Source organism: Pseudoliparis swirei, chromosome 11, assembly GCF_029220125.1.
Source record: "Pseudoliparis swirei isolate HS2019 ecotype Mariana Trench chromosome 11, NWPU_hadal_v1, whole genome shotgun sequence".
Classification (NCBI taxonomy): Eukaryota; Metazoa; Chordata; class Actinopteri; order Perciformes; family Liparidae; genus Pseudoliparis; species Pseudoliparis swirei.
Window position 1 is genome coordinate 24,456,093 of NC_079398.1, and position 20,873 is coordinate 24,476,965.

At 40.1% G+C, this 20,873-nt stretch overlaps 1 protein-coding gene across 2 annotated transcripts in view; it reads right to left on the reverse strand.

Moving 5' to 3' along the window:
• Window positions 1–278: 278 nt before the first annotated feature.
• LOC130201444 (phospholipase B1, membrane-associated-like) overlaps window positions 279–20,873 on the reverse strand; it is a 29,948-nt gene continuing 9,353 nt past the window's right edge. The window contains exons 2-44 of one of the 2 annotated variants that reach the window (XM_056426463.1): window positions 20,699–20,843; window positions 19,818–19,864; window positions 19,670–19,733; window positions 19,165–19,228; window positions 19,020–19,054; window positions 18,500–18,566; window positions 18,348–18,396; window positions 17,892–17,957; window positions 17,730–17,795; window positions 17,591–17,646; window positions 16,800–16,869; window positions 16,608–16,715; window positions 16,432–16,485; window positions 11,082–11,144; window positions 10,897–10,983; window positions 10,748–10,808; window positions 10,607–10,665; window positions 9,982–10,055; window positions 9,847–9,890; window positions 9,102–9,210; window positions 8,924–8,975; window positions 8,744–8,824; window positions 7,363–7,428; window positions 7,157–7,257; window positions 6,990–7,071; window positions 6,607–6,711; window positions 6,414–6,509; window positions 6,254–6,325; window positions 6,086–6,163; window positions 5,942–6,002; window positions 5,803–5,861; window positions 5,255–5,322; window positions 5,118–5,161; window positions 4,897–4,996; window positions 4,757–4,808; window positions 4,534–4,614; window positions 3,536–3,601; window positions 3,315–3,409; window positions 3,010–3,091; window positions 2,469–2,573; window positions 2,267–2,362; window positions 1,372–1,446; window positions 279–1,240 (exon numbers count right to left, since the gene is read on the reverse strand). In XM_056426463.1, coding sequence (XP_056282438.1) covers window positions 989–1,240; window positions 1,372–1,446; window positions 2,267–2,362; window positions 2,469–2,573; window positions 3,010–3,091; window positions 3,315–3,409; window positions 3,536–3,601; window positions 4,534–4,614; window positions 4,757–4,808; window positions 4,897–4,996; window positions 5,118–5,161; window positions 5,255–5,322; window positions 5,803–5,861; window positions 5,942–6,002; window positions 6,086–6,163; window positions 6,254–6,325; window positions 6,414–6,509; window positions 6,607–6,711; window positions 6,990–7,071; window positions 7,157–7,257; window positions 7,363–7,428; window positions 8,744–8,824; window positions 8,924–8,975; window positions 9,102–9,210; window positions 9,847–9,890; window positions 9,982–10,055; window positions 10,607–10,665; window positions 10,748–10,808; window positions 10,897–10,983; window positions 11,082–11,144; window positions 16,432–16,485; window positions 16,608–16,715; window positions 16,800–16,869; window positions 17,591–17,646; window positions 17,730–17,795; window positions 17,892–17,957; window positions 18,348–18,396; window positions 18,500–18,566; window positions 19,020–19,054; window positions 19,165–19,228; window positions 19,670–19,733; window positions 19,818–19,864; window positions 20,699–20,759 — 3,273 coding nt within the window. In that variant the 5' untranslated portion in view covers window positions 20,760–20,843 and the 3' untranslated portion in view covers window positions 279–988. Of the gene's footprint in view, window positions 1,241–1,371; window positions 2,124–2,266; window positions 2,363–2,468; window positions 2,574–3,009; window positions 3,092–3,314; window positions 3,410–3,535; window positions 3,602–4,533; window positions 4,615–4,756; window positions 4,809–4,896; window positions 4,997–5,117; window positions 5,162–5,254; window positions 5,323–5,802; window positions 5,862–5,941; window positions 6,003–6,085; window positions 6,164–6,253; window positions 6,326–6,413; window positions 6,510–6,606; window positions 6,712–6,989; window positions 7,072–7,156; window positions 7,258–7,362; window positions 7,429–8,743; window positions 8,825–8,923; window positions 8,976–9,101; window positions 9,211–9,846; window positions 9,891–9,981; window positions 10,056–10,606; window positions 10,666–10,747; window positions 10,809–10,896; window positions 10,984–11,081; window positions 11,145–16,431; window positions 16,486–16,607; window positions 16,716–16,799; window positions 16,870–17,590; window positions 17,647–17,729; window positions 17,796–17,891; window positions 17,958–18,347; window positions 18,397–18,499; window positions 18,567–19,019; window positions 19,055–19,164; window positions 19,229–19,669; window positions 19,734–19,817; window positions 19,865–20,698; window positions 20,844–20,873 lie in introns of both variants that reach the window. The other variant, XR_008833183.1, reaches the window with a different exon arrangement.

Below are 20,873 nucleotides of genomic sequence, written 5' to 3' on the forward strand. Positions count from 1 at the left end.
GTACAAAATAAAAATATTTAAGTAAAGCACAAACACCTCTTCTTCAGAAGTCCTAACATAACCCCTTTTAGGATGTAGTGTTCTCTCTCAGTGGCGTCAATGATGATGGTCGTACATGCAGGCTGATGTGTGCTGGAATGCAAGCAGAATAATCTGTGCATGGGTGGTTTGTGTAATGTATGATGTGGTGATATTCTATATCTTCTGTCTTCCTGGACAGGCAGACGATAACATGTCAGGACTGGTCATGTCCAGATGTCACTTCAACAGTTCATATGAATGATTGCAAATCATTTATTCTAAATAACATTAAAAACACATGGAGAATGTTTCAATGTCAAAGGCCTTATACAAAAGAGGAAGGCCACAATAATTACATCGTCTTTCCAAGTATTCATCATTGCACAAAATCCACACAATGTTCATAATATTCATATTTTCAGAAGTGTACTCCACAACCCTTATCTGAAAATCCTGGTTAAACGTAGCAGCAGTGAATGCAAAAACAGGATAATTTCATTTGAAGTTAAGTAGTGATTGTATTATAGCCCACATATATCACACATGCATACCATTATAACAGCAGTAATGCGTTAGCCGGTCATTTCAGCCTTTACTTGTGCACATGAAATCTCCTGTGTTTGATTAGTGGTTGGTGACTGCATTGCATTGCGTTGTAAGACCAGCTACAACATTGAAATCCAATGTTCAATCAGGTTTACTGCCAGACTTATAATGGAGTGTCATTCTGTTGTTTTATTTATTGCTTTCCTGAGGTGAAGACTGCAGTAACTTTCCACCCCTACATCCAGGAATAGTTTCTGTTCAAAGAGAAAAATCAACTTGGTCGAAGCTGTCAGGGCTATCTAATCATGTCTTATTGTGAAAAACGACCTGCTAATTATCACAGCAACTGTAATTATTGCTATCTCGTTCTGTTAGTTCTGGTCCTTGGATAGTCCGGTGCAAAACGACCATAAGTAGCTCTTTAAAACACGGTGACCCTCATCTCCATTGTAGCCGCCATCCTCTGATTCTTTCTCTTGGCTCTGCAGGAGAGGAGGAGCCAGGTGACAGCCCAGCCAATCAGAAGACCTGTCACGGCCAGCACAGCAGCGAGCCACACCGGCACAGCATCTGTGCAACCTGGGCTGGGAGGCAGGGCCGTGCTCTGAGTTGTGGGTGCTGGGGTGCTGGGGCTGGGCAAGCTGTTCCCCTTAGTGAAGATGTAAGGATGCTCCTGGAACAAGAGGGAAGGTCTTCTATTCCATCACACCCACTTTTATGAACCATTATTTACAATTATGCACCAACTGTATGGAGTGGGTCAGCAGTAGCATGTGAGAAGTGCTTGTGTGGCAGCTTCCTTACCTCAGTGGGGCACTTGATGTTATTTCTGGAATCTGTGAAGTTGTTGTATGTCTGTTTTTTACCCACTGGCTCCAACTACAGATACAACACAGTACATCTCTGCTCAGACTCCATTGTAGAGACATGTTCTTATTTAGAAAGACTTATCCATGGATGAATTACTGAATGGGCCTCGCTGGCCCAGGGGCCACACGTGTTAGGGACCCCCCTGGTCTCCACCTACAAAATGCCACTCAAAGGGACATGTATCAACCGGGAAAAATGATGACCACAAAGACACATGAATGACTACGAAGAGACACAAAATGACTCCAAAGAGATACAAACAACTACAAAGAGATGCAAAAAAGTTGCAAAGAGACAAAGGAGACGCACGGCGACTATGAAATGATGCGAAACATACTTCAAAAAGACTAAAAACAATTACAACGACAATGAGACACAACAATTCCACAGAGAGACACAAAACCACAAAAAGAGGGTAAACAACCACGAAGTCGAGAGAGGCGAAGGGGCCCACTGTCTCGTGATCCACCTGTGGACTCATCCACAACCCTTCCCCTTTCAAACAGTCAGCCATTAATTCAATTCAATTCAGTTTATTTGTAGAGCCCATTCTCACAAATTACAAATTTGTCTCAGAGTGCATTAAAATCTGTACACATAGACATCCCTGACCTTTGACCTTTGACCTCACATCGGATCATGAACAACTCCCAAACAACCCTTCAGGGGGGGAAAAGGTAAGAACCCTTGAGGAGAGAACAGAGGAGGATCCCTCTCCAGGATGGACAGGTGTAATAGATGTCATGTGACCAGAGGGACAGATTTAGAGTTAAAACACATTCAATGAATATGACAATATCCTCATGACCTGCCGCCTTGCCGGACTCACCATGTTCCTCCAGAGCGCTGCAGCCATCTCTGCGTGTCCTCGTTCACTGAAGTGGAAGCAGTCCACCGAGAAGTAGCTGCTGTCGGCTCTGCCGTCCTGGAGAAGAAATGACACGTCCAAGGCTTGTCGTTGTCCTAAAGCCAAGCTATGTGGCTGTATGTGTGGAGTTCAGCGGAGGCTCAGGGGTACGCAGAAGACTTACAGCATTCAGAGGAATGATGGAGTTCTTAAAAAAGGGCTGCACGACCACGGCAAAGTCCTCTCTCCCGTCGTAGCGGCCTCCGTACGCCAATTTCTCCGTCTCAATCTGAAAGACCGCAAAAGTTCAGTGACCTCGTTTGAAAAATCTGCTTCTTATTCACTTAAACAATCTTGAATCTATGAAAAAGCAAATGTTCACTACAAAAATGTAACACTGAAGAAAAGATGCCTCTTACAACACTGAATAAATGTCACACTGATGTCTGTTGCACATTGGACCATGGTGGGCTTCCTAACTAGTCGCGATGTTTGTAGGTACATGAGTTTCCATTAATAAAGTTTTCTAATCTAATCTAATACATGTCGAAAACTCAGATTTAAGAAACGCCCCCCTTTCAGCAGAGGAATGTGAAAACAGCCACCGAGCGTCAACGTCTGTGCACACATCATCCTGAACAGTCTGAGGGAAATACAAATATGCAAAACCCCTTTTTGAATGGACAGGGGACTTTAACTAGATGCGGGTCACACGGTCTGTTTACCTGCAGTTCTCGATTGATCCGCTTGACTTCAGCCAGCTCCAGGGAATCCTCTCCTGGTAACAAGAAGCATGGGCAGACTAACCTGAGGATTAGGGGTGGAAAAAAAGAGTTGATCTCGGATAGTAAAATCAAATCAACACTTTATACATAGTGCTACTTTTTGCATATGACACACGATATGATGTGTCATTGAGTCATGGATGAGGTATCCTTTAATAAGCACCACATTATAATATATTTCTTTGCTGGATTGGCTAGGTATTAGATCAATATGAAGAGAAGTGCTGTTTGCTTTGGACTCATACTTTTGTACCACGTTGCATCCGAGACTATCCCTGTGGATCCTGCGAAGGCCTTCAATTTCTAGGATCTCCAAGATGTTGACAATTGTCTTGGGAACCTACAGCCAGAAGACAAGAACATGCAAACCGGTTTTATCTGGCAGGTGAAACTGTGCATTTTTGTTGTCCATTACATTGCTGTACAATCAAAAGTCATTTTGTGGTCGATACCATCATTATTTTACCTCTTTGTAAAGGATATCCAAGCTTGTCATCAAATGAAGGCTGTAGTTCTGAGGGGACAGAGAGGCCTGGAGTGTTGAGAACAAAAGAATAATACAGTTACACCCAAAGCCCAAAGCTTACTAACCAACAGTGAACACGATTAATCTCATGCCTTTTTTGTCAAGGGAATTAAGGCACAATTCAGGGGAAACTGGCCAAGTTTGGAGCTAAAAAGTGCACATCAAGTAAAAGAGCCGACATGTACGAGCGTACGAGCAACAACACGAAGATGCCGCTGCCTCAGAGCTCGTCCCAGATTGATGCTGTGCTTTGATATTCTGCTTCGAAGCACAAACATTAAAAGAGAGACGACACCGTCAATGGTGTGCGAGGGGAGTAGAGGAGAGAAAGAGAGAGGGAAAGAGAGATAAAGAAAGGGAGAGGCAAAATGAGAAAGGAGAAAGAAAGAGAGGAAGAAGAAGTGCGAGTCGAGACAGGAGGAAGAGGGTTCGGGTTGACCTCTGTGTTGTTTACGCCTCGTGGAGAACAAGGCCGGTCACTGTGCCTCGTGGTTTCATGCAGACAGAGGCCGAGATAGAGGAAGGGGGGGGGGTTCTGTGTGACAGAATGTGTTCATTGAAAAGAAACCATGTCTGCTCTCATCTTACTCTGACACAATCAAACAATTAGGGGAGGGCTGCTCACAAAGCTTGATTATTCTGCTTCAGTGCCCCATCTGGACAGTGATACCACGAGACGGCTCCACTCAGGGCGTCGCACAACGCGGCGGGATGATCGGCCACTGTGCCACGGCGAGACAAGCTTTGAACCCGGGGGAGGGCTTTGAACACGTCCTTCATCCGTTAGCCGTCCTGCCTTTCCATCTTTGTGACAACGCCTGTATTCTTGTTGTTCTTAGTTTGTACTCTAGGTTGAAATGCACTTATTGTAAGTCGCTTTGGATAAAAGCGTCTGCTAAATGACATGTGATGTAATGTAACTCCTCAAAGCAACTCACCCGGTCGTTGCAGTACTGACACAGGTCGTTGCCTCCAATAAAGAGGGTCACCAGCTTCCAGTCGTTCTCAAAATCCAGCGTCTATTTTTGTTGAAACGATGGAGAAAGTATCAGAAAGACAGAGAGAGACAACAAATGTTACTTTTACTGCACATCAAATGTGTGGTCACAGAAAGTGTATTATGTGTGCATTATTTAGTATAGAACCACTTGTTAAACTCACAGTGTCATCCTTCATGGTATCTATCAGGCGTCGGACCTGCTCTGGGATTCCTCTGTATGATATTAAGTGGACAAAATGCTTAAAACATGCCACAAGTCAACCATTCCCACCTGATAGACCAGCGGAATGTGGGAACTCACGCTATTTTAGCCCCTGATACCGCCATGTTGAAGCCGGTCCGCCGGGTCCCTTGTCCCTTTGACGCCCCTTTGATTTTAGGATTGAACTTTTTAAGGATATCTGATGTGAAAAAAGAAGGAGGAAGATCACTGCACCAAAGACGAAGAGGTTTCGTTACAGTTCAAATCTGCCATCTCGTGGTGCAGCGACGCATTACACACAGAGAAGGCTCGGGACTTACTGGGTAACGTTGTGACGGTCTCAAGAGTTTTGTCTCCTCCAATGCTTTGGGATGAAAAGAGAAGTAATGAATATAATGATCACAATGCAACGTACATGTGTGTGTTGTGTGTGTGTAGTGTGTGTGCGGTGTCTCACCTACACGACACCCCTCTGTACTCAGTTCTTAGCTCCAGGAGATTTTTTGCCTTTGCACCAAATCCAGCCTGAATGCAGAAAAAGATGGTCATCATTTTCTCTGTTTTTCTCTCTGATCCATTCACTTAATAATGCTTTCTAAGCTACAAACGATACCACGTATGACAACCTGGGGTTTGCAGAAATTGGGTGTCGGAAAAAATAATGCCCGAGAAAATAAAATGCAGCTACGGCTAAAAAGTTACAAATTGATATGACATTGTTATTACTTGCACAAACTAATCCATCCCATTTCTGTCGATAGTTATTATATCATTTGCGTCGCCACTTGGGGAGTAATGCATTTTAAAATCTTGCTTTACAGGAAGAAAATAAAGAGAGAAAGCAAAGAGGCAGAGACAAAACACACAAACACAAGGATAAATGAGTGTATCAAGTCAAACCTGAGATGTTTTAGAGAAAATGATACATACATGGGCCTTGGGTTAAGATCTTTTCATTGAGCAAAATGAACACAAGTCTCGGTCACATGTTGTGTACGAACATACCGTTACAGAGTCTCCCAGAGCAGCCACCACCGTGACGTCGGCTGGGCGTAACCTGTGAGCTAAAGATATCCAAAATGAGCTGATTTGACATCTGACCTCTGTTTGCCTTTCGGTAATAGTGACACCTTGAAATGCTGACCTGAAGTGGGCACAGAGTTGGATGGAGCTGTGTCAACGCAGGAAAAGTCACTTCCCCAATTCTAAAGAAGGACATGTTTTAGGGTTTTATAGTTTTGACATCATGCATAGATAATAATGATATTTTAAAGAAACCATGACCTACTGTCCTCGGAGCAGGAGTGGGGGGAGGCCCTGGAAAGGTGTAGTTACTGTTGACAGCAGTCCTTAAAAATGGGTTGGCCTAATAAAGAAATATTCAAAAGCATGTCAGAACACCAACAGATAAAACAGCGTTATGAACTAGTTCTGATACGCGGTTGGACTCAGTCACCTTGGAGGGACACTTCAGATCAATGCCAGCTGAGAAGTCTTGTGTAAAAGTCTTGTTTCCCACTGGCTCTAACTGGAGATTGTGAGAGTCAGGGATGTATTTGGGATAAATACAGCATAAATAAACATCATTTATTGTCTTAAAATAAAGCAAATGCTACCATGTTGTTCCAAAGAGCCTTAGCCATGAGAGTGTGAGCTCTCTGGCTCAGGTGGAAACAGTCGGGTGCAAAGTAGGAGCGATCAGGCCGGCCATCCTTTTAAAAAGAAAGGAGAAGGAAGAAACTTTAAAAAAATAAGACTCAAATCAATGAATACAAACTTAAGGAATATGTAATGTTTCAGGTGGGTTACCTCTAACCTGGGAAGGATAACCTCCCTGAAGAAGGGCTGCAGCACCACAGTGAAGTTGTCGTGTGTGTCATACCGCCCAGAGTCAACGAGCTCTCTCGCAGCATGCTGGAGGGAACACAGCAAGATACCAAGAAAGAAAAGTTTGACTGACATATCTTCCCAATTAATAAAAATAAAGAACTCGTCTTACTATATATTTAGCTCCACATTCAAACAATAACATAAACTAATTTTAAAAAAAACTTTAAAATAATAAAATAAAAGATAATAATGCAGTATATACTGAAGCATATAAGTGAAATTAATTATAATGATGATACATTTTAAGCTCTTAAGAATATGGACAACACATCTCTTATATGTGTATATTCTTAGTTGTGTACCTGATAAGCTTTATTGAGGTCTTTGACCTTCTGGAGTTCAGAGGATCCCCTTTTGGGCTTCAGTATGCAGGGGCAAATTAAGCTGAAACATAAACATTATCACTTTGAAAGAATGACTTTGTCAGTTTGTTTTGGTTGAACGCGACCAAATAAAAAAAATCACTGACCTCGTAAACCAGGTGGGACAGCCCAGAGTTTTATCATTGTGCAGATCACGCAGGGGGACAATGTCTAACACCTCGATCAGATTGACGACGGCACGCGGCACCTGGACAACAACAACAAAAAGAAAAGAGTCTGAAGACTGCCTGTCGTTTGGATTCTGACTTTGAAACTGAACTTGTCTGTTCGTGTGATGAAGGCGAAAACATACTTCACTGTGGAGGACGTCCAGAGCGGCGCGGATGTGACCAACCACATTCCTGGGGGAGAACACAACCTGTGGAAGTAGACAAGACCCAAAACATATGATATATGATATATGATATGATATATGATATATGATATATGATATATGATATGATATATGATATATGATATGATATATGATATGATATATGATATGATATATGATATATGATATATGATATATGATATGATATGATATATGATATGATATATGATATATGATATGATATGATATATGATATGATATATGATATGATATATGATATATGATATATGATATGATATATGATATGATATATGATATGATATATGATATATGATATGATATATGATATATGATATGATATGATATATGATATATGATATATGATATGATATATGATATATGATATGATATATGATATATGATATATGATATGATATATGATATGATATATGATATGATATATGATAAATGATATATGATATGATATATGATGATATGATATATGATATATGATATGATATATGATATGATATATGATATATGATGATATGATATATGATATATGATGATATGATATATGATATATGATGATATGATATATGATGATATGATATATGATATGATATATGATATGATATATGATATGATATGATATGATATATGATATATGATATGATATATGATATGATATATGATATATGATGATATGATATATGATGATATGATATATGATGATATGATATATGATATATGATATATGATATATGATATGATATATGATGATATGATATATGATATGATATATGATATGATATATGATATATGATATATGATATATGATATGATATATGATATGATATATGATGATATGATATTCCTTTATTCGTCCCACAGTGGGGACATTTCAAAAATCACAGCAGCGGTGCACATCAGAGCATCAATGAAAATAAATATAAAACACAAAACAAAACACTAAAAACTGAATACTAATACTAATCCTAAATATACAGGGGGAACGTCTTTAACTTTTCAAGACAAAACATGAAAGATTTGCTGGTTTTCTTTGTCATTTATGATGGTTGATGGAACAATGTGAATATGTCTGACATTTTATTGACAACACAAATGATCATAATTGTCACTTGCAGACATAAAACACATTGCTTATACATGTTTAGATTATCCAGGCTTTCCATATGAACAAAGGAATTATGAAGTAGATCTTGAACCCCATTTTTTGAAATGTCAACAGAGCCTAAGTATATATTGTTGTGGCTAATGGAAGAGCACAACAGTCATATGGGGACAAAGCAAAGCCTCATGCTAAAGAAAGAACAGACGGAATCACTGCTGTTCTTACGCTGTCTGTGCAGAAGTCACAGAGGTCGTTGCCCCCAATAAACATGGTGATCACTTTCCAGTCGTTGTGGAAGTCAATTCGCTGTAAGGAGAATTGAGAGGAATTGTAATATAAAACCAAGACAAAGGTCACATGAGCGCATGTGTTTTCCTGTATTGTTACCCGGAGCCACGGCCTTACCGAATCATTTTTCATTTTGTCCACGAGGACACGCACCTGGTGCACCATGTCACTGCAAATATACAAGTTTGATGGTAGAATTATTGTTCTTGTATTGCGTAAGATCTGCAAAGGTTTTATTTATCAAGATCTAAAGGGTGAATCAGAGTCAAATCTAAATACTGATGTTGTGACTGACCTGCTGGTGGCTCCGGCCACAGCCTGATTGAGGAAGGCTTGAGGAGAGTCCTGACTACCCATCCCCTCTGAGAAGCCGGTCAGGGAGGGGTTAAACTCCCGGAGGATGTCTGCAGGACACACACACAGGGACGATGAGAACAAGCACACACACACACACATGATACACATTACTGTGCACGCCTTGTACAGTGGTGGTCCCCAAACTACGGCCCGCGGCCTGGATACGGCCCGCCTCCACATTTGGCCCGGCCCCCTGAACAATACCAGAGACGCTTTCTGATTTTAGGTGTGGTGACAAAAGAAAAGAAAGTCACCTCCCCCCCCCCCCCCCCCCCCCCACACACACACACATCTTTCACCGCTCATGAGTTTGCAGGTATGATTTAGGCACCCTGCGATCGTCACACTTTTTCTGTTACAAACTGACCCCCCATCAGAGAAGGGAAAAGTTATGTGGCTCTCGCAGGAAAAAGTTTGGGGACCCCTGGACTTGTAGAAGAAAAATGAAGATGTCGTATCAATATTGATAATCAAGGGCGTCCTAAAACATATAAATGATTCAGGTCACTCGGACATAAAGACGAGGACTGCAGAGGCCGATCATAATGGTGACCATGCAGTGCGACAAAAGGCCAATATCTGATCTTTGATTGGAGAAACTTTGAGCAAGCAATTTTACGTAACTTAATTTTAGGCGAGGCTTTTGCAATTCTAAAGAAGACATAAATAGGAAATACACATACTTGGCAGAGTGGTCACTGTGGTGATGTTTTCATCACCACCAATGCTGAAGAGTGAAGAGACAACTGGTTTCAAAGGCAGCTCACAGAATGACACAATGGGTTGTTGTTTTCAAGGTGGACTCGAGCTGGTCCTACCTCCACGACATTCCTCGGTACTGATTCAACAGCAACAGAAGGTTGTCTGTCTTGGCGCCCGCACCATTGGCCGCCTGCAGAAAAACAGCATGACGTTTTTTATTGATCCAGATCCTGCAGTGATGGAGATCTGCAAGTACTTTTTCTGGATTAGAGTCTTATAATCTACAATGATCTCACAGCGGTTCATTCCTTGGTTGTTGTGTTGTGATATCTGCACACGTCAACCCACAAATATATGTATATACTGTATATCTGGTCTTAATCTGTATTCATACAGTATATATAAACATATATAGGGTTATCGGTTGCAATTCAGGTCCTGTTCACTGGTCACAGAAAGACCTCCCACCCTGACCCTCGGAGGAGGCTCCATCATGACCCCGCCACACCAATAGCTTTCATCAATGGACCCGGGACTGACTGACTGTCACCCCAGGACTACCACCCTCCTCCTCCCTCTCCTCCTGATTGTTGTTTGTCATGTCCAAATGTTGCACCAAAAAAAATTCCTCGTTTGTTTGTGAAAACATTCATTCTTTGGCAATAAACCTGTTTCTGATTCTGATTCTGATTCTGATATTTAGACCATAGCAATAAAAAGTAGGAGAAGGGAAACACTCACTGTCAGAGAGTCGCCTAGCGCTGCCACCACCTTGACATCTCCAGGTCGGAGTTCATGAACTACACAGAGAATAAAGGGGTTGGATTGAACTCCATTTCCCAAAATACAAAAGCAGAAGAAGAGCAAAAAACAAGGTTCAACCTGAAGTGGGTGTCGTGGGAGATGGACTGAGGTCTGTGCAAGGTATCTCAGTACCCATAACCTGAAAAACATGCAGTGACCTTGAGTACGTTTAATTGTTTGTGCTGCAGTTCCACACTTTAGTTCAGGAAGTGAGAGGACAGACTCACAGCGTCGGTTGGTGTAGACGCGTTGCTGTAAACTCGGCCTTCCCTTTCAGCGGGGGAATTGTTCTTTGTGCGCAGGAGCGGTCGTTCCTGGGATGAGAGCGGAAAAGAAGTTGCAGTTCAAACCATCGTATCAGGACCTTGATTACACCGCATGTACTGAAACATGTCTCTATGGCGCGGCTCACCTGGGTAGGGCAAGGGAAGGTGATGACACCTGTGTCCATGACCTCAGCTGTCGATGGCTGAAGCTGCAGGAGGAAAAGTTACGATCGGTTACACAATTATTGTATCTGCAGATCGATAGATAGATGGAGAAGGAGCAAAGCTGTAGAGAGTCATCGTGGAGAACAATCTCATCAAGTTAATCGTTACATCTCCTATCTAATCTCAGATAGAGTTATACAAGTTCACTTTAATCACTCTTACATCTTACTTTTGCTTTGAGAGATTATAACTTTTAGCGGTCTGCTCATTTTTCTTTACGATTATTTTCTGAGGATTTATGCCTTTTATTATAGAGACAGTAAAGGGTGACGGAGCGGGGCCGGGACAATATTAATGTCAGAACAACATAGAGACAGAAAAGGTTCGTCAGACAGGCCCTAATGTTTCATTATTCGTAAGCTAGTGTATATATACATTAGTCATGTATATATATATACATATATATATAAATATATGTATATATATACATTAGTCATGTATATATATACATATATATATATGTATATATACATTAGTCATGTATATATATATATATAAATATATGTATATATATATACATTAGTCATGTATATATATATATTAGGGCTGTGAAACGATTAAAATTTTTAATCGGATTAATCACAGGTTTTTGTGGATTAATCATGATTAATCACATATGACCGATATTCTCGGTATATTTTGTGAGAACATAGAGATTTATGACAAAAGACGGATATATACATTTATACATTCTTCTATACAATGGTGCTGCAACTTAGCAGTTATTTAGCAGTTTTCTTCCATATGGAACATTAATACATCTTCATCCTAAACAGAATGTTTAACCCTCCTGTTACCTTTCGGATCAATTTGACCCCATTCAATGTTTAATGTCGGTGTTCTTTGGGGTCAATTTGACCCCAGGCTGTTTTTCACTGTGTCAAACATATCAGAAATATCAACTTTTTTATTTATTTAAAGGGCTATTTAGATAGTCAACAAACAAACATAAAGAACCTCACACTTAAACTTGGGAAGCAATATTAATTCTAATAATTTTCTGGAGGTTTTAATTGCTGGGGTCAAATTGACCCCGAGGGTAAAATATGTTAGTAAATGTAAAGGTAACAGGAGGGTTAAACAGAACATTTTTCTCTTGTTTGTCAACCATTAACTCCACCATGATACAATCTAAAGGTGGACAGATTGACAAGTGACTTTTGGCTCGGTCCCGATGCGCGCGCACGGAGCTCTGTGGCGCGCCAGACGGAGATCGATAAGTGTTAACGCAACGCGTAGAGACAGAAATGACATGCTGCTGTGGAGATACGATCAACAACAGACGTTTAGTTTAATAAAAGAACAAAGACGTGCTCTAGAGAACATGTCAGGGGCGGGCCAATCTCTTTAATGTCATGCGATCTACCGACACTACGCCGCGATCGACTGGCAGGTCGCGATCGACGTGTTGAGACCCTGATCTACAGGAAGTAAAAGTCGTAACAAGGTTTCCGGAGGTGAACCTGCGGAAGGATCATTACCGATGAACAGACCGTCTGCATGAGAGCGGACAGAGTTCAGATTGAAGTGGTGGATTGAAGCTCATTTTGCAAGTGACTTTTTTTTCGTCCCGACGACCAACAACAGACGGATTGGAAGCTCATTCTGCGCATGCGTTAAACCTGTAATTGGATTAACTGAGTTAACGCGTTATTTTTCACAGCACTAATATATATATGTATATATATATACATATAAATATATATATACATATATTTATATGTATATATATATATAAATATATGTATATATATACATTAGTCATGATATACATATATATATATATATATATATATATACATATATATATGTATATATATACATTAGTCATGTATATATATATATACATATATAAATATATGTATATATATACATTAGTCATGTATATATATATACATATATAAATATATATATAAATATATGTATATATATACATTAGTCATGTATATATATATATACATATATATATATGTATATATACTAGGGCTGTGAAACGATTAACATTTTTAATCGGGTTAATCACAGGTTTTTGGGGATTAATCATGATTAATCACATATTACCGATATTCTCGGTATATTTTGTGAGAACATAGAGATTTATGACAAAAGACGGATATATACATTTATACATTCTTCTATACAATGGTGCTGCAACTCAGCAGTTATTTAGCAGTTTTCTTCCATCTGGAACATCAATACATCTTCATCCTAAACAGAATGTTTAACCCTCCTGTTACCTTTCGGGTCAATTTGACCCCATTCAATGTTTAATGTCGGTGTTCTTTGGGGTCAATTTGACCCCAGGCTGTTTTTCACTGTCAAACATATAAGAAATATCAACTTTTTTATATATTTAAAGGGCTATTTAGGTAGTCAACAAACAAACATAAAGTACCTCACACTTAAACTTGGGAAGCAATATTAATTCTAATAATTTTCTGGAGGTTTTAATTGCTGGGGTCAAATTGACCCCGAGGGTAAAATATGTTCGTAAATGTAAAGGTAACAGGAGGTTAAACAGAGCATGTTTCTCTTGTTTGTCAACCATTAACTCCACCATGATACAATCTAAAGGCCTCTAGTCTTCCTCTAGCAGCTGCTGAGGCAAACTGACTGTGTGGGTGTTCTTCATGAACTGGGCCGTGATGAAAGGGACGGCGGGGACACCGCTGCAAAGCTGAAACCTCACCGGCCCGGACAGGTGGACAGATTGACAAGTGACTTTTCTTTTGCTCGGTCCCGATGCGCGCGCACGGAGCTCTGTGGCGCGCCAGACGGAGATCGATAAGTGTTAACGCAACGCGAAGAGACAGAAATGACATGCTGCTGTGGAGATACGATCAACAACAGACGTTTAGTTTAATAAAAGAACAAAGACCTGCTATAGAGAACATGTCAGGGGGCGGGCCAATCTCTTTAATGTCATGCGATCTACCGACTCTACGCCGCGATCGACTGGCAGGTCGCGATCGACGTGTTGAGACCCTGATCGACAGGAAGTAAAAGTCATAACAAGGTTTCCGGAGGTGAACCTGCGGAAGGATCATTACCGATGAACAGACCGTCTGCATGAGAGCGGACAGAGTTCAGATTGAAGTGGTGTATTGGAAGCTCATTTTGCAAGTGACTTTTTTTTCGTCCCGACGACCAACAACAGACGGATTGGAAGCTCATTCTGCGCATGCGTTAAATGCGTAAAAAAAAAAAACTAGTTAAACCTGTAATTGGATTAACTGAGTTAACGCGTTATTTTTCACAGCACTAATATATACATATATATATATGTATATATATATATATATACATTAGTCATGTATATATATATATATAATAATAATAATAATTAAAGCTGCAAGCAGCGATGAACGGGTCCTCTTCCTGCTTCGCACGTCGGGGGTGCTGGCCGGACGCCGGCCCCCTCGGCCGAGCGCACGCACGGCGTTCGGGCGTTTGACCGTTCGTCACGCGACACTGATTTTACTTTGCTAGTCGGTGGCGCTTTGACTCTGAGTGAAAAAGGCTTGTTGATATCCTCAGGCCTTGAATTCTACGAGCATGAGAAGTTTGGAGCAGATTTGAGCGAGTCCAGGGTTAGCAGCAGGACGCTGTGACAATGTGAACATATACATGCATCATGTGTATCCATGTGAAGTCTAGACCTTGTCATGTAAATTACATGTGAATGTGATTCAACGTGTCGCTACGAGCTCCACAGGGAAGCATCATCGAGGTCTTAGGTCTATTCTGGTATACTTTGAGAGCGATCTGAATAATCTCAGGAGCAGTGTATAAAAGTAAAAACATGTAACTTCCTAGTGCCACTAGTTGGCGCTAAGTCCAGAAAAAATTAGCATATGGATGTCTTCAGGGTCATTATGTCATGATGTATGAGAAATATGGAGCAGATTCCATTATGTATGGCTGAGTTACAACAACGTCAATTTTCATGGCGAATGGCGTTTCTTTCCAGAAAAACAATTAGCATATGGAAAAATTAGCATATGGATGTCTTCAGGGTCATTATGTCATGATGTATGAGAAATATGGAGCAGATTCCATTATGTATGGCTGAGTTACAACAACGTCATTTTTCATGGCGAATGGCGTTTCTTTCCAGGAAAAAAAATTAGCATATGGAAAAATTAGCATATGGATGTCTTCAGGGTCATTATGTCATGATGTATGAGAAATATGGAGCAGATTCCATTATGTATGGCTGAGTTACAACAACGTCAATTTTCATGGCGAATGGCGTTTCTTTGCCGGTCCGGCAAACGCACAAAGTTTAATATTATTGAAATCTTTTAAGGCCATTTCAAGACAAAGGTCTCAAGACCATATAGGCCAAGTTTGGAATGTATCGGGTTTAAGCTCTAGGAGTAGTTAAGCCCTAAAATCATGAAAAAGGCATATTTTGAGGGATTGATTATAGCGCCCCCTAATGTTCAAACGTTATGAAAAAATTAAGGTAGGTTAAAGGTGTCCTTGTGGACATAGGCTACCAATTTGGTGAGGATAGTCCAAGTGATTTGGAAGTTAGGTGTCTTTACAAATAAGGCCACACCCCTTGGATGTTCATTGGTCCATATCTTCTGAACGCAATGACATATTAACTATCTTTCGAAGATTTATGATGGCATTGAATCAATAATGAACCGCAACAAGTTGTGTATGATTCGGACGAAGCGTTTAGGAGAAGTTGGAAAAAAACAGTTTTTAAAGAAATTCAAAATGGCGGAAAATCTAAGTAGGCGGAGCTTAGGGGTCTGAGAGGCTTTTTTGTAGAGCTGGTCAATTCTGACCTCTGGACCAAATCTCAAGTCAATCGGTCATCGGGGGAAGAAAACTATTGCTACTGAAAAAGAAAGTTTGTAGGGGGCGCTATAGAGCCATTTCTTTATGTACTAATACGAAAACTCAATAATATGAAAATTTTCACCAGTCTGCTTCTGCATGTGGAATTTCACTCTGCTGGGGCGTACGGTGTGCGGGCAGACGACGTTTGAACACGACAAAGCGTAATAATAATAATCGTTACAATAACAATAGGTTCCTCTACGACGAAGTCGACGAGGACCCTAATAATAATAATAATAATACATTTATTTTATAAGGCGCTCAAGGTCGCCGTACAACACATTAAAAACAGTTCAAGGATGGACACAATTAAAAAAGCAGAACAGTTAAAAAGCATATATATATATATATATATATATATACAGTAGCGTACCTTGTAAGTGATATCGAGGACTTTGATGAATAAGAACTTACCATGCTTGTCCATATCTGGACAGCTAACTGGTTGAGGTCAGACCATGTGCTCTGCTACAGAGAAACACACAATATATACTGGTTACACATTAGCCATTCCGGGGGTTTTCATGCATTATTACTTGAAGTAATAATTTACAGTTGTTGAATTATTGTTACGATCTTTCTTTATTTACAGGATCTGAGATGGGTTGAAGGATAACTGGCTCAGACTGCAGCACAGCGGTGAAGTCCGCCCTCTCTCTGAGCCATTCTGGATTGTCCAAGACACGACTTAGAGAGTCCTGGAAACAGGACACATAGATAATGGGTCAACAAATAGCCAAATGCATGACTCAGATGAGCATTTAACCGTACATGTATTTTACCTGCAGTGTTTTCAGGAGAGTTGCTTCACGTAAACGCTGGTTTATGCTTTCATCTCTCGCGCACTGACACCTGCTAGACAATAAACCGCGAGCACATCACTGCCACATGCAGCTCACGACGAACAGGATCACAACATAGATAGATAGATAGATAGATAGATAGATAGATAGATAGATAGATATGTACTTTATTAATCCCCAAGGGGAAATTTGTCGTAACATGATAGAAGACATGTCGTGGGTAAGAGAAGGATTTCTATCACCTCACGGTTCTCAGTGGAAACTAAACATCACTAAAGCCGTCTTATGTTTCTCACAAAGGGATATTTAATCAGACACCTGCATATTTCTTTAATCAATTACTTCTTGGAATTTACTAACTCGTCATATATCTCATACAGGTAATAATCTGTAATTTAAAAAAACTATTGAAGGCGCACCTCAGGCCATTAGCCATTTGATATTAACTACTTTCTTTTAATAAATTACTGATGTACTGCACAACATACATCTTAGACCTCGACTGCACTAGGTATCTGACTACTATTTATATTTAATTGTTTTTATTATTTTTATTATTCTGTTTGTACTATTATTAACTGTTTGTTAACGTCATGTTTGGCCCGTTTTGTATGTATTACATGTTGTCTCCTTTCTGTGGACTGCAGGAAGATTAGCGGCCGCTAAAGCGCCAGCTAACGGGGTTCCAGTCAATGAAGAAAATAAATGAGTAAATATAGCTTCTCAGGTATTTTGCTCGGTTTTTAATATCTCAAATTCAAAACACTCACTTGTCCTGCTGATGATTTGAGCTCCAGACCACAACGTGAACCAGAGTGAGATGCAACTGTAAACATACACCCGGAAAATTAGATTAATTTTTATTTTCACTGTTCATGGCAAAAGAGCATTCCACAAAAAGTACAATACCCTTTTCTGCAGCAACTGCAGAGCTGCTTCCACCTCCTGCACAACAGCTTGAGCATCTGCAGCAGGCTGAAGAGCAGAGAACCCATCACACACTCTTCACATCCTTCAGTAATCGTTCCCTTGCTGCATTAAACAGGACCTGCTTGTGTTTAGACGTCTTACGTGCGGTGAGCATGCACACGTGGAATCTGCCCGGGCAAACAGCAGCACCAGCTTCCAGTCCGACACCTGCACCAGTCACAGATTCAAGTCACAGCTTTCATGACTTACATTGAAAAAGACTCGACTTGGACTTGAACGCCATTGACGAGACTTAAAAAACAACAATAAGAAAGATCATTTAATTTGCTTTCAAAAGCTCGGCGGTGCTCAGCAAAAAAAAGAATTGCAGTATGCAGAGAGAGATGCAAATGACATTATATCTAATGAGGAGAGCATTATGGCTCAAAACTCAAAGTTTAGGACTTGGGAATCGACTTAGGATTTGACCCCGACTTCAATGCAACGGCTTAAGACTAACTGGTGACTTGCAAAACCATATCTTGGTCCCACCTTAAGCAGTACAGGTTGTACAATCATAACTGTGTTTTAAACTGCCATGAGAGGGTTAATGTGTACCTGATTTGAAAGGGAGATACACAGTTCCTCAGCTTCCTCCAACAAGCGTCTGCACACACACACACACACACACACACACACACTCACATATAACCCACTGGCAGCAATACACTATATGTGTGTGTTTGTGTGTGTGTGTGTGTGTGTGTTACCTGGGCTGCACTGAGATCAGATCCACATGGTGAGTGACCACTTCAGGGTTAAACATGGACAGCAACTCTACTCAACACACACACACACACACACACACTTATACTTCATCTACAGTATGCACAATACCTGACATTATGGGATAACTGCTGTTGTGAAAAAGACGCTGGTGAAAACATCATGTTGCACATGTTCGCCTGTGTTTACGGGCCCCTGTCTTATCTTCTAAAGATACAATAATCTAAACCATTAGTGTTTTGTTCTACGAGCTTCTCTCCAAATTGTGCGTTGTGTCTGACATTTCCTGTGGATGGTCCTGACTGCGACCTTGAGCTGAACCAGGTCTGAGAATACGATAAAGGGACATCGTCATTTAAGATACAGAAGGTGCTGATATGTGAGATGCATTAGAAAGTACTGTATTTCATCGTTGAATATGATTATGTTCAAAACCAAACACCAAACAAAAGGTATATTTGATGATGAAACACCTCTTCATTTCCACTTGATAGAAACACTTACCGGCGACTCTACTGACGACTCTGGATGCTTCCTCCCTAAAGAAAGAGAGGGTCTTTAAATATTCACTCCTTCTTTTAGGCAGCTCATCTGTGTATTCCTCTAGTAATCACTGAAGTATGTGTGCGTTGTGTTTGTGGCAGTCCACCTGTGTGAGATGGGAGTTCCCAAGACATAAACAGCTGAGATGTCAACAGGTGTGAGAGTATGAACTGATGAAGAGGAAGCAAGGAGTCAGAAATGGCATGATGCAACATCGTATAACATTCATGCAGTCAGAACTAGAATGGGCACTCGGTAGAGCGCATATCTTCGCATATCACAAGATTGGCCATTGAATTATGAACATGTTGGCATTAGTTGCATGCCAATTGGATAGAAATTGACCGCGCTATGGTAAAAAGATGTTGACCTTTTCATGACCTTGACCTTGACCTTTGACCCGATCGATCCCAAAATCTAATCAAATGGTCCCCGGATAATAACCAATCATCCCACACAATTTCATGCGATTCGGTTTAATACTTTTTGTGTTATGCGAATAACACGCATACAAATAAATAAATAAATACACGGCGATCAAAACATAACCTTCCGCATTTTCAATGCGAAGGTAATAATGTGATGTTGATGATCAGTGCTGAGTGCAGTACCTGATGCGGATGGGGATACAGGGGCAGGTATAGGGGAGCAGAGGATGGGCATGTAGCTTTCTGTCTGTAGCACAGAAGAACGAGTCCTCATTGATCCAGTATCAGAGCGGCAGATAGCATGATGTTAGCACATATTGTCACACGGTACCTTCTCTCTTGATCGTTCATTTGTTCCGACGTCAATGTTGACAGCATCTAAATGTGACAATAGAAACAATACATTGGGGGGATAAACATTTTAATCTTAAACATTCATATTTGTAAAAAGTGGATCAGGTCAACTGTTACAAATAAAATGTAAAACGTTACAATTCTGAATAAAAAACATGTTGATTCCAAATTTTTTCATTTTAAAGCCTTTTATCCCTCAAATACAGCAACTTGTTTGAACTTAGTAACGTATAGATAGATAGATAGATATATACTTTATTAATCTCCAAGGGGAAATTTGTCGTAACAGTAGCAGCACCAATAAACTAAACACACAAGAATAAAAAATAAAATATAAAACAAAAGATAAAAAACAGGGATGAAAGATATTGATATATACAAGAAGTATACCAAGTAAAATATAAAATAAAATATATATGTATATATACAACATATATGCATACACAATACACAATACTAATGACAAATTAAATTAAATATAAAAATATTAAATATAGACTTAAATATTATAGATTAAATGTATAGATTAAATATAGGCTCTTTTTAATTTCTATTAAGATGTTAGTTCTATTTTTTTCATTTCATTTCATTTTAATTTGCATCCTAAACACATTGTACAGAGTGGATCTATATGTAAAATAAATACTGTAAATGTCTCTTGGACAAATCATCAGAAACAAAAAGCAACAACAATATATCCTGATTCACATTGTCCTAAATAAATGACATGTAATGTAATGTGATACATCTCACACTGTGTTATCCATATGTATACTATGCAATCGTTCATTTAAATAATGAATAATAAATAATTCAGCACAAACTTTGCCAATGACTGAAGATAAGCGTGACCTGTACCTGTAAACTGAGTGCAGGCTCCAACCAGGGCGGCCAGCATGAGGAGGGCGGACCCGGCCATGGTGAGCAGAGTGAGGGTCTGTTGCTCCGCTCAGCCTCACAGGGACAATGAGGAACTCTCCCTCCCCAGCCGAGTGCACTGTGCCTGTAAAGGTGTGGAGAAGGACAAGAGTTC